The sequence below is a fragment of the Peromyscus leucopus genome, chromosome 2 (genome assembly GCF_004664715.2).
Source record: "Peromyscus leucopus breed LL Stock chromosome 2, UCI_PerLeu_2.1, whole genome shotgun sequence".
Classification (NCBI taxonomy): Eukaryota; Metazoa; Chordata; class Mammalia; order Rodentia; family Cricetidae; genus Peromyscus; species Peromyscus leucopus.
The window spans coordinates 64,594,824-64,608,458 of NC_051064.1; the positions used below are offsets into that span (position 1 = coordinate 64,594,824).

Consider the following 13,635-nt stretch of genomic DNA (forward strand, 5'->3'; position numbering starts at 1 on the left):
AGAGACCGACTTAGGGCGGTGAGGAGAACAAAGAGACAGACATGGAAATCCAAGCTAAAGAAAGGGAGTGCGCAGGACATACTTGACTGCTAAGAAAAAGAATGATGTGAGAAAGGAAATCAGATTTGGGCTATCCTGCAAAATAACGTTAAAAGTAACTGTCCAATTCACTGCTAGTTCAGAGGGAAAGCTTGAGGAATGCAGAGCGGGCAGGTTAACACTGTCTATCGGGCATGAGCAATCAGGGAAATAGAAACTAACCTCGGTATTTCCTACAGAGGGAATTTAGTGCAGGGACATGATTATACAAAGGATGGGGGAACGAAGGACCCAAATCATCACTGAAGCAACCCCCAAAATGAGAATGATTGGAAAGTGCTTACCACCCCAGAACAAAAGGGATAAGGGCAAAGGGAGGTGACACCGTAGGCATCAGTGGGGCACAGGAGGCAAGCCTGGATGGAGAGCCCTGAAGAGCACTGAACCTCTTGGAGTGTGTGAGGGAAAGCGGGCAGCGAGCCTGCAATCACTCAGCACGGTGGGCAGTGGAGCAGAGAGGGCGCCTCAAGGTCCCGAGCTGGGAATGGATTGTTCCTTTTGGGAGACTGGAGCCGTTCTTCATTTCAGAGAAGAATGTTGATTTCTCATTAATCACCATGAGTTTGTAACCCAAATGGGAGGCGTGAAGAGAAACACCAGGGCACTCACTCTTAAGCACGCATGGAAGTTAGGCAGCCCCCCCCCCCCACCCCAACACCTAGTGTCAGCTCCAGGTCTTAGCAGTTGGAGAATCCTCCACCTGGAATGTCTAGTGTCCCTGTCCCTCGGGCTCCTCCATAACCTTCAGGACTCTCTTGCTTCAATCATCTCTACCCCCAGGAAGTCTCCTCTGACAATGCCGAGGCGGAACTGAGGTCCCTTCCCTGCCAACCTTCATGCCTAGCACACACAGAAGCTGGCCCTGGACTGCTTATTGAGCACACCGAGGCTTCTCTGGCCTTGCGGGCACCAGCCCTTCTTCTGGCACAGCGGGGACACTATTACACATGGTGGTTTCTGTTTCTGGGGAGCTTAGTGGATGGTTGAGAACGTGAGTGAGTTCAGCCAGCGGCTTCTGAGAGGACTTGGATTTTCCTGATAACAACGCATGCTGCCTTAAGTAGAAGCTGAGCAGATGGCGAGGCACAGCAGATGGGCTGCCCTTTGGGCTCCAGGGCAAGAGGTGGGAGGCCTGGCTTGTGTCCCGGACTCAGCTGCTGGTCTCCGGCTGTGTGACCTGCTCACCCCCCTTCCCGTGGTGAGCCCATATGCAGAATGAGCTACCTGCAGGTTGGAGAAAGGTGGTGCCTCCTGGGCCAGTTTCAGGGTCTAGAGATAGGTGACTGCGTCTAGAGGAGGGCTAACATCAACATTTCTCAAGATCTCTAGCTTTGCTGGGATCTGTCTCACATAGTGTACGGTCCAGCAAAGTGTACAGTTGGTTACTTTTATAAAATTGTGTAGCGTGGACTTTACTGTTTTAAAAATATTTCATTCCTCCCCATTGTTATTGTAACTCAGTAACAATAGTCTTTGACTCCCGATTGCTCCCACCCTTCCCACTCCTAATAACCTCCAGCCTCCTCCCTATTTGTTTGTTCTGAGCATGGAATCACATGTGTGATTCTTGGTATCTGTCCTCTTTCAGACAGCATGTTTCCAAGGTTCCTTTACATTGTAATATGGGGTTGTAATTCACTTCTTTTTCGTGGCTTAGTAATTTTCCATTGTATCAATATACCACATTTTGATTATTTGTTAATCAATCAATGGACTTGGTTATTTCTACCTTTAGGTGATTATAAATAATGCTGTTCATGAGCATTCAGGTGCAAGTTTTTCATGGATCTTCCCTTTCCTTGGATGCTGATCTTGGTGTGAATTTCTGGATCATACAGTAACTATGTCTTTAACTCTATTGAGGATCCAGCAGGCAGTTTTTTCAAACTGAATGACCCATCATCTTATATTCCCTCCAGTAGAATGTAAGGGTTTTCCTAATGGTCTTAACATCCAGATAGAGTTTAAAAGCCACAGAACCAGAGGATAGCTGAGGAGCTCCATTATAAAATCTGTACTTTCTTGTCCCAGCTTAGGTCCCCAGGGACCATATCACCCAGAGCTTGCCTATACTGCAAGGGTTATGAATGACTTCTCAAGAACACCCTCACTTGGCCTTGCTTTTAAGAGAAAGCCCTGAATGCAGCTTCTCCTTTTCCTTGTTCTGCCCTGGTAGCAAGTCTGGTGGTGGATTCTAAAAGGACTTGTGACCTCCTTTCCAGAATCCTAAACACCCCATGAGCCTTAGCTTCCTAATAGCAGTGAACATGGAGTTGGCCTCTTATCCTGAGCCTTGGCCAGCATCCCTAAGCCTGGTGTGTTGCTGCATGTTCTTGGGCTCTATGCTGTGAGTTTGATTTACTGAGGTCACAAGGCAGACGCACATCCTTGTGGATACTATTTACCTCAAAGTCTGTATTAATGTTGACTTCAGGAATCCTGCAAGGACAATTCGTGAGCACAGGGCCTTGAGAAATCCCCTTAACAGATCTATAACCCAACAAAACCTATGTTTGGGTCTTTAGGGTGGTCCCTGTGTGTGAGCAGAGAATGTTCCCAAGACATTCCACTGTGACACTGTCCTGGAGAGATGTGAGCAAATGTCTCCTCACCCAGATAGAGACCTAACAACAGACCAAAGTGACAATGCCACCGAACTCCAGCTTGGTGAACCAACGAATTCATTGGTGTCACTCACAGGAACATGGTGACTCAAAGGCAGCCACATCACCAAAAGCTTACCCCAGCAAGGGTGACAACTCACAAAAGCTGGAACCCTGGGGCTCTCTGCATGACTTCCAGGAAGCTCATCAGGTTGGAGTGTCTCCTCTCCTCAGCAGTCCTTACTGCTTATATAACCCTGGGGAGAGAGGAACTTGTGAACCAGTTATGTTTCAGGAACTTCCTGAGACTTGGGAGTAGTTTTCTTCCTGAGTCTTAATATCAGAGGGAATTGTCCCACGATAAGAATAGTTGTTCTTCCTGCGATGCTCAGCTGCACCAGATTTCTTGCTCTAGCTCAAGCAGTTTCTCCCACTCTTGTCTAATCTCTTCCCATTTGTCTTCTTTTTACCCCAACCCAACCACTTAGGTAAGAGGAAAATCAAGAGTGCATATTTTACTTGACATGTTATTATGTGATTTCTCATTTCTGGCATATAGGTGGGTTCTCTGGTTTGTTGTTTGTTTGTTTTTACTGCTTCACTCTTCATTATGAGTTTCCTTGAAATAAAAAAAAAATGTGCACCATTTCCACATGTAGAGACAAGTTCATGATAGCGCCATGGCTTTCCAAGCCTGTGACAGGCATCACTCACCAATCCCAGCTCTTTTTCCTTGAGTGGGGCCCCATCTCAGAATCCTTCTCACAGTCTGGGCAGAGGTAAAGACGGATCTGGCATCTGAGGTGGTATCTATTTGCCATCTTTCAGGAACTCTTCCTCAAAGCTCTCCATCTCTTCCAGGCCTGATTGCATGCCAGCTCTTCGCTCTTGGCCATGTTTCCCTGCGGGTGCTCTTTCCCACACTCGCTGTGAGCATTTGAAGCTCGTCAGAGCCTCCCTCCCTCCCCACCTCCCTCTTTTACGGATACTGTGCCATTTGCCTGCCATTTCCTCCCCCTCCCTCCCTGTCTCCACGATCCCTTCTTGTATCCAGCCAATGGCTCTTTCTTGTCTCTCTGTCCCTCATGACTGGACAGTCCTAATGCCACTCAGACTCTGAGCAGGCCAGAAATGGTGAGGATGAGGGAAGAAGATGGCCAGCCATACACTGGGAAGCCCTCTCCAGCCCCACAAAGGACGTCTGCTCTTCTGAAGGCCCCATTGCACCCTCTCTGCGTAGAGGGCTAATATCTCCCATATATTTGAAGGATGGCAAAATAATGTCGGTAGGCTTTGCAGTCCACAGCGTTGTTATCAAATCATAGCTATACAGCTTCTCAGCTATGGAATTCCAGCGATCACTACCCTGTAGAACAGCGGTCAAGGGTCTCCTGCAGGGCCTCGGCAGGGCAGAGGAGAGAAGGACTTTCAGCTAACATGGTGTGCTTTTTTTACTGCCCCCAATAGGAAGGTGGGTACCCAGAACTATTTCTAAGGGGAAGAGGTGAGGGTGGAGCCCTCCAGGCTCAAAACCATGCCACCTTCCACTTCCCCCAGGTACACACCCTGTAAGAGTGCCCATGAGCGAGTCTCCACAAGGCAGCTGGGGTGGCTGAAGAATCCGGCAGCTGTACCAGTGGTGACAAGCACACTTTTTCCTCTGGACTCTGCCCTGCCTCTGCTAATGAGTCCACTCCCACCTCCTTCCTCAGTGTCCCCAAGCCCTGCTCACACTATCAGGAATATCCCAGAGGGCAGCTCAGACCCTTCCCATGGTTCCTTGCTGCTCAGATGATAACACTGTACACATCGCCCTTCACACTAGTCCAGCTTGTCGTTTGAACTACACTTCCTTCTGGCTTCCTCCCCATGCCCTTCTCTCCATATACTCTGCCCTTCCGGCTCATAGGATCTTTGCCCATGGTGTTTCTTAGGCCTGTAATGGCTCCCTCTACCCTTCTTAAATCCCACAGCCATCTACCCTTTCCCACAAAAACAATAAATGGGTCCTGGTTTAGATCATAGATGAGAGAAACCCAGCTACCTTAGTCAGCCAACCATTCAATGCATTTTGTGAACCTTCTAGAAAGAGTTGGCGGGAGTACCAGCTTCAGGAAGAGCTGGGTCTAGGTGCCCAAATTCTACCATTAGAGTCTTTCCCCACCCCACCTACATTTAACTTCTGACCATCTTCTCTCCCTTCACGCTTTAGCCTCTTTTCAGGGATATAGCTACTTTATGTCTGGGAAAGATGGCCACAAGAAGCTTCAATTTGCATCCTGATGGCCATAACTGACTTACTTATTATACACTTTGAACATGGTACCCTGGCATGACAGTACTCTATGAACACATAAAAATGCCTTAATTTTTTTTATAGTCAGGAAAAAATATTTAGTTGAAGAAAGTATGTTAAGGTGTTATATCAATATACTTGCTTTAATATAAGCACTGCCAAGAAATGTAATTTTTAAAAGGCTTTATTATTTTTGGCTTTTTTTTTTTTTTTTTTTTTTGAGACAGGGTTCCTCTGTGTAGCTTTGGAGCCTGTCCTGGAACTTACTCTGTAGACCAGACTGGCCCTCAAACTCACAGAGATCCACCTGCCTCTGCCTCCCAAGTGCTGGGATTAAAGGCATGAGCCACCACCACCCGGAAAAAGGCTTTATTTTTTAATTATGTGGATATGTGTGTGGGTTTGTACCCATGAGGGCAGTGCCCGAGGAGTTTGGAAGAAGGCAGCGGGTCCTCTGAGCCCAAGTTAGAGATGATTGTGAGCCACCCCGAAGAGAGTCCCTATCTTTTTGCTTTCAGCTGTTAAAAATTAGGAACAAGTGAGTGCATCTGGATAAAATCCCTCTAAACAGAATTGTGGGAGGTTCCGGCTGGCCATGCTTGAATTACAGGCCACCCCTGAGAAGAAATGTAAGGGTGGGAACATAAGAAGGACTTTCTGAATGTGGGGTGGATAGAGAAGAGACTCTGGCTTATAACATAGGATCATTTAAGCATTATTTACTGTTTTTCTTTGTTTCATCTTGCATTTAGAAGATGCCTTTTTCAAAAGAAAAAATACATTTATGTATATGAGCCCTTTGCCTCCTATGTCCCTCACATGCATGCAGTGCCTGTAGAGGTCAGAAGAGGGCATCAGATCCTGTAGAACTGGAGTTACAGATGCTTGTGAGCTGCCACATGGGTGCTAGGAACTGAATCCAGGTCCTCTGCAAGACTAGCCAATGCTCTTAACCCCTGTACCATCTCTCCAGCCCTGAGGATAGCTTTTTTAAAATGCAAGCTATTTTATTCCATTTCAAAGTGAAGACATTTTTAAGGTTGAAGATGTCAGATTGCTAATGTATACAAAGGCCCACTTGGGTCATCTTTGGACACAGTTTGGCCCGATGCCCTGTCTAAGTAGGGGTCTGTTTGTTGAGCCTCATGGTCTTGGGGTTTAAGGTGTTAGCAAAAGGCTGTGTTGTTCTAAATCCTGACTTTGTCGCCTGCCCCCAGCTACCCGCTCTCCTCCCCAGCGCTCAGCCCGACAGAAAGACTGCCTTTCGGCCTCGAGGAGAATGGGGGCACACCGTTCGCCCCCAAAGCTTCGGGGAGGCACCACCACCAGCTCCAACACCACTCTAACTATGGCCTTTCGCTGACCCTGGAGAAGAAGGAGGGGCCACTGAGGTCCCCAAACTCCAGCAAGGCCCTCACCAGTGAGTGCGTGGAGGGAAGCAGGGTGGGGTGGGGAGGGTTAGTGGGCGACAGAAATGGGTGGTGTTGCCATGGCTACCGGGTTTGGGCAGCTTGGATTATAGAGCCTGATGCCTGGAAGCAGAGCCATCTAGAGCGGTCCGTTTCCTGCTTGCACCTTGTTCCAGATTCCTCCCTGCTCCCAAGTTTAGACTCGTGCCTGTGCCGTGCTCAGCCCTGGCCCCAGCTCGCTCTAGCAGCGGAAAAGAGAAAAGGCGGGAAGCGGCTGGGGTTCCTACTGTCCTGATCACAGTAAAATCTCCTCTGCCCTTGGTGACCCCTGCCTCCAGCAGCAAAGTGGTGTCAGGCATCCAGCGGGCCTGGGGTGCAGTCTATCCTGTAGATGTTAATAACAGTAAACAATTAGGCATGTGGTTGACAATATGACTCATTTGGCCACTGCTAACTCTAATAAGAAGCTTGCATTTTTGCGCATTATATCATTTTCTAGAAACTCACTTTTACTCTCCTTTATCTGGGAATTTGTCTCTGATGAACTGAGGCAAAGAAATAGCTTTTCCCTTTTCTTTCTTTTCTTTTTCTCACTCTATAGACCAGGCTGGCCTTAAGCTCACAAGAGATCCAGCTGCCTCTGCCTCCCCAGTGCTGGGATTAAAAGCGTGCGCCACCACCATACATGGCCCTTACTTTTAATTTTTATTATTTTGTTGCTTGTCTAAATCTTTTTTTAAAAAACTAGCATTCAGTGCTGGGTTTCAGTGTGGCTCTTTTCAAATCTCATTTTATTCGTTGATCTTCCCCCTCCCTGTCCCCTCCTGCCCCCGGGAGCCCTTCTCCCTGTTCATGCCCCACAGCCCCCATACCTGCCCCTTCAGCACCGAGGCAAGGCCCGTTAGAGGCGGGGACGCTGCCTCTTGCTGCACAGCTCTCTGGGTTTGGGCCCCTCTGAGCAGGAGACGGGGTGTGCAGTGAGTGCCAAGGAGCCTTCTAGCCTGACATGGCAGGCAACCCTGAGCCCATGAGACAGGTTCAGCTCCTCAGCCCTCATCGTCAGACCACAAGAGTCACGTGAGGTTAGCCGAACGGAAGATGGGCACTCCTGGCCCACTGGGGGTGAAGAATGCAAACCCTGGCCAGGCTCGCCTGCGTGCACCTCATCCTTTTGCATGGAGGCAGCTGTCACGGCCTCTAACAGGACCCCTCCTCCAAAGCAGCCCCCACCTAGGAGCTGCCGACGTCAGCATTAAGACCTTCTGTTCCTCCCTGCCCCGGGATAAGTCCGCACTTTGGGCGTGGTCTCATACAGATCTCCAAAGCCCCACCCTGCGGTCCCAGCCTCCCCGACTCTTCCACACTCCAGCTGCACGGAACTTCTGTCCTTTAACCAAGTACCGTGCCATCTCAGCCCTGTCCTCTGCGATGGCTCTTCCCTCTGCCTGCAGCGATTTTCTCTCTGCCCTAGTAAGCCTCTATGCCTCTCAGGAGGGCGCACATGTGAGCACGGCCTCCCCTGCACCCTCCCGCCATCGGAGCGTGGTGGTGGTGGTGTCTTCTCTCGTGCCTATAGCAATGATGAAAGCCTTCGTGCTCTTATGTGGAATATCTCCCCCCCACACACACACACTTACACTAGAATCATGTCATATTTGTTTATTTCAACTCCCCAGATGCCAGTTGCTAACAAGCAATAAAGCACAAGCTTTATTGTATAATGAATATTTGATGTTTAGTGAATGTTTAATGCATTAATGAATAAATCCAAGCTAGAGGGAGGTGGGGTGGCAAACAAATGTAACACAATACAAAGAGCCATTGGCTTTGACTTTAGAAACATGATTCTCCAAGGTGCCTTGCTGTGCCCATCAGCCTGGACACCCATCTTTTCAGCATGTAGAGGGCCTTTCCACACGTAAGGCTTTTTATGAGAATAACCTCACGTAAAAAAAAAATACTACAACAACCCTGCAAGATAAGTGATTTCTATTTTCACTTATAAATGGCCCAGAGGCTCAGAGAGGTCAAACAACATGCCCAGGGCCCCCAGCTCCTATCTGAGGGAGTAAGGTGTGAAACCTCGGTGTCAGATGCTCTTGCTCAGCAGCGTCAAGCAGGAGGAACAGAAAAGGACCTGGGAGCCAGGCTCCTGCCAGCATCTCTGGCCCCTGTATCTGGCTGCCATCTCAACCTCCACTGTCTCCCTTCCTGCGGCTTATGTTGCAGAACTGAGTCCCGGAGCACCTGCCCTGTACAGCGAAGCCGCTGCTCATCTGAAGAAGCTGGAGCTGGAGACCGTGAAGACGGCAGGACCCTGGCCTGCCCTGCATATCAACATAAACAAGGTGTCAGGCTGGTTCCGCTTGGAGTGCACTAACCCGGCACCCCACCCCACTCCGTGCCTGAACCTCAGGTGTTTCCATTCCAGCTTTGTGTGTGTGTATGTGTGTGTGTGTGTGTGTGTGTGTGTGTGTGTGTGTGTGTGTGTGCGCGCATGCTCATGCTTGAGCTGGTGTATCTGTGTGTATACATACACATACTCATGTATGTGCATACTCGTGAGTGCAGATGCATATATATGTATGTGTGTGCATGTGCATGTGTAGAGGTCACTCATGTGTAGAGGTCAGAGCACAATCTCAGGTTTTGCTCCTCAGGTACTATCCACCTTTATTTTGCAGGCAAGACCTCTTACTGGCCTCAGACTCACCAAGTAAACTAAGCTGGACTCACAAACCCTGGCCCCTGGGGCACCTGCCTGTCTCTGCTGCCATCAGGCACTACCATGCCCAGCTTTTTTTTTTTTTCTTCAGATTTTTAATTTATGTATATGTGTGTATGCCTATGTTGGTATGCACGCATGTGTGTGCTTGTGGAGGCTGGAAGAAGGTGTTGGGTCCCTTAGAGCTGGCGGTCCATACTGAATGTGGGAACCCAGTCGATTCTCTGTGAGAGTAGCACGCTAACTTCTGAGCCGTCTGTCCAGCTCTATGCCTGGCCTCGAACTCAGGTCCTCCTGTGTGCACAAGTGCTTTACTTACTGTGCCAGCTCCCCGGCTTCTCCCCTGCAGCCTTCTTGCCCTTTCTGATTAGTCTGCCCCAGAAACAGAGCCCCACTTTCCTTCTTGATGGGTGAGCTGTGGGGAGCACCAGCCTGTGTACCGCTGTCGGGTCTCCGGGAACTGGAGCTACAGACAGTTGTGAGCCACCATGTGGGAACTGAACCCGGGTCCTCTGGAAGAGCAGTCAGTGCTCTCAACCGCTGAACCATCTCTCCAGCCCCAACTTCCTATTCTTAATTTAATTACTTTCTCTACCTATTTCCAAGTGGTAGCCCAAATGACAGCAGGAATTTCAATCTTATCAGATTTCCCATGTGTTAATTATCTGTACCAACAGTTTAAATACACATCTGATTGTTTCCTTGTCTCTGGTGACACCCCTAAACAGATGGCTGGTTCCCAGCTATGACACCAATACCCCATTGTCATTTATTTATATGTTTTGAAATCTTTAATGCCATATTGGACAATATGGTTTCTTTCTACAGTTCAAAATTGAACATAAAATATAGTGATTCAAAAAAAAAAAAACCACACAAAGTGTTGGAGCCATGCTCTGAGCTGCAACTGTGGTCTTGTCATCTCCTGTGGAGCCACTTTTGTGTGTGTGCAGGCACATGCATGCATTCATGAGAGTGTGGGGTGCATGTGTGGCCGTGGGTGGATGTGTGAGTGTGTGGAGGTCAGAGGACAACTTACATGTTGGTCCGCAGGCAGCTTCCACCTTTACTGGAGACTGGCTCTCAAAAAGGCCTGGAACTTCACTACACAGGCCAGACTAGCTGGCCCTGTGGGCACCCAAGGACCTGCTGTCATCAGTGAGGTGACAGAATGGCCCACTCTACCCAGCTTTTTATGCAGCTCCTGGGGATTCAAATTCAGGTCCTCACACTTGTGAGGCCAGTCCTTCACAGATGGAGCAAACCAACCCAGCACTAGAGATGCCTTTTAAGCAAAACAATTTCCACACAAAGATGCACTAATTTTGCAAATTTCCTGTTGGTCTTCAACAGGGGTGATTCACATAAGCGAGCAGAACTGCTTTCGGCTTTGTTCAGCTGGGACAGAAGCAAGTTAGCTTGACTTGTATGTCCCAAACAACGGTTTAGGTTGGCTAAATTTAAGGGGGAAAAAAATCAGTGCTGAATCCTTTTCTTATTTTAGCAGCATTCCATTATTTTAAGTAGGTCTTCATTACTCTCAGTATATTCCCCTTAAGCCTTTGTCAAAACCCTCCAATGGGCTCCTAACTAATTAAATTCCTGTTTGCCAACATGCCACCCCCCCCAAATTAAAATCAACTACAAATACATCTATGAAAAAATCCATTCAAGTATGAGATAAATATCTTAATGTAACTGGATATACAAACACAAAATAAATTACCCTAAACCCACACTGTAAACCTTCAAGATAGTAAGTTATATGTGAGTTACTTATTTCCCTAAAGGAAGACGCTCCATCCCTTGGGATAATGAATCCAGTGTCATGTGCCGTTTCCCCAAGCCCACCATGATAGTTTAGTATTATTACTGCCCTCACATCTCAGGCATGCCTTGCTGTATTTTCTTTTCTAACTACAGAGTCTAGCATAAGAAAAGCCATTTTCTTTTTTTTCCCCCATGTTAAAAATTTTCTCATGTTAAAGCACCACTTTGTATGATCCTGAGCAAGTGGCTTCCCATGGCCCTGCATCGTTTTTTTTCTCTTCTACAAACTGGGGGAAATGTCACTCTACTTTCTCTTCTGATCATATAAATCTTTCCCCTTTTATGGAGGAGAGCTTGGAAGTGAACCTTGTGCCCTCCCAAACTGTAGAACCAGCCCAAAGTCATCTGCCTTCTGCTAAGTGGAGATGATGAAGGTACCAGCAAGAGAAGCCAATAAATCAATATCTGGGTCCTACATGGTGGAAGGAAAGACCTGACTCTCCAAAGTTGTCTCTGACTCCCCCTCACCCCCCCCACTAAATGAATAAATAAAGCCTTTAAGAAAAAAATGTAAAAGTGCCTGCCTCCCATAGGATGGACAAATGAGACTCCAGTGAGTCATGCACATGCACTATGTGGCCGATGGCTGGCTCATGATATGTTTAGTACACATCAGCTACTGGCACTTTTCTTTGCCATCCCCATTATTACTATCATCACCACCATTATCATCATTGTGGTCATCATTATCACCACCACCACGGTCCCCATCACTGTGATCATCATCACCATCGTGGTTGTCACCATCATCGTCATGGTCTTTGCCATCATGGTCATCTGTCATCTATTTTTGATGGGACCCTACAGAGAAACCACTGAGATTTTATTTCAGAACACCTGCCTTTGTCTCTTTGGCACTACATGGCATTGCTGAAGTCTCTTCTCTCGCAAGTACTCCTCTTATTGGGAGGTTCCTTCAGTCCCTTCCTGGATTCCACGCCCTATCTCCTTATTACATACGTTGGCTAGCCGCTTGCCCTGCGCTTCCTCTGTGGCTTTCATAATATTTCTACAATGGAGACCAAGACGATCAATGAGACTTTTGGTTTTTCTGAAGCAGGGTCTCAGCATATGGCCCAGGCTCATTTTGAATTCATCGTCTTCCTTGTGTACCCTGAGTGCTGGGGTTGTAGATGAGTGCCACTGTGCCTAACCTCAGTGGGACTTTTGATTTAAAGACTAACAATTTCAGGACTTGAGGAAGTTGAGGATTTTAGAATGTTTCCTTCTTGCCTCGGTGCATGGTGTCTGGCCTGCCACAGTACCTCCTGAGACAACTGAGTTGGTGTTAGCAATCATGAGGTCTTGTGCATTTCTTATTAAGCACATATCTCTTTTGATAATAAGTGGGTGTCACCATAATTGTCTGTAGAAGGTATTTATTGGACACTGAGTCTGGCTCAAGTACCATATTATGCTGAGACGTGCAATGACCATGACCTACAATATGGTAAACAATTAGACATTATTTCCCCAAAGTGACACGTATACCATCCAAGATAGTTCAGGGCTACATGCAGGGATGAATTAATTTTATTTTAAGCACTGTGTAAATACCATGTCTACTACAACAATAGTTATAAAACCTTTGATTTCAAAGATATTATTCTTTGAACATGATTCAAGTATAAACACGTAGTCCCCGGTAATCCACCTTAATTGAGTCACATGAACTTTTAGGGACATATTTACTTAACACTTGGGAGATGGCAGAACTTGTGAAATTAGTAACAAACTCCTGAAGTCCAATAATGTGATACAGGGGCTGGGAGTGTGGCTCCATGATAGAGCATGAGGCCCTTCTCATACCTGCTGTATATAAAAGGACTTAACTAATAATGTAACAGAGATGCAGATTCCTTATTGAGAGTCATGGTTTCCAGCAAGATTTATCGAACAAATATCAGCAAATATCTTTCCTTGATGCTGCAAACTACAGACCTGTGTCTTGCTCTCTCAGAGGTAGCAGTCTGGGAGGAATAGATCTAGGCTGGGCTGGGGGAAGCTGCTGTGGCCTTTGTCTGCCACTGGTTCTTGCTGATACTGAAAGGTCCCTTCCTGTCTTGAACCTTTACTGTGATGCCTGGTATATCCATGCCCTCCCTCACTAGAGAGTTGGGTGATATGGAGAAGGCTCTGCATTGGAAAGCTACAGCACAATGGAAGTGTATCAGGACACACACACACACACACACACACACACACACACACACACACACACACACACACACACACACAGACACTCAGATCCCTGTGTTGTTTGCGGTTGTGGTTGTTGAGGAGAGAGTCAGCCTGTGTCTTTTCTGTTTGTTCACGATCTGTCACCTGCTTTATCCCTCAGGCCGAGGAAAAGAAGGTTTCTGAGAAGACTCTTCAGGCCCCGCTGCTGCCCTCTCCCGTGGCTGATCACGTGAAGTGTAACATTTTGAAAGCACAGCTGGAGAACGCCTCTCGTGTGAATGCCCAGGTACGTGGGGTGAATGCTCCCTCAATATCATGTTTCAGGAGTTCCTCCATGCCACACAGGAGGTCCAGCACCAGTCAAGGGCCAGTATGGAAACAGGAGCCACCTCCTGGTATGGGAGCCTGGATTTTATTTTATTTTTTAATTACATCTTGTTTCTTTGTGGGGAGAGGTGCAGGGGCCATGCTGGTGGAAGTCAGAGGACCACC

The 13,635-nt window shown here is 47.6% G+C and overlaps 1 protein-coding gene across 4 annotated transcripts in view; it reads left to right on the forward strand.

Annotated features, from left to right (window-relative positions):
- The window catches only part of Epb41l4b (erythrocyte membrane protein band 4.1 like 4B), a 153,046-nt gene that overhangs the window by 100,619 nt on the left and 38,792 nt on the right, over positions 1-13,635 (forward strand). For all 4 annotated transcript variants that reach the window (XM_028882995.1, XM_028882992.2, XM_028882994.2 and 1 more), the window contains exons 16-18: positions 6,216-6,418; positions 8,637-8,755; positions 13,304-13,429. In XM_028882995.1, coding sequence (XP_028738828.1) covers positions 6,216-6,418; positions 8,637-8,755; positions 13,304-13,429 — 448 coding nt within the window. The remainder of the gene's footprint in view (positions 1-6,215; positions 6,419-8,636; positions 8,756-13,303; positions 13,430-13,635) is intronic.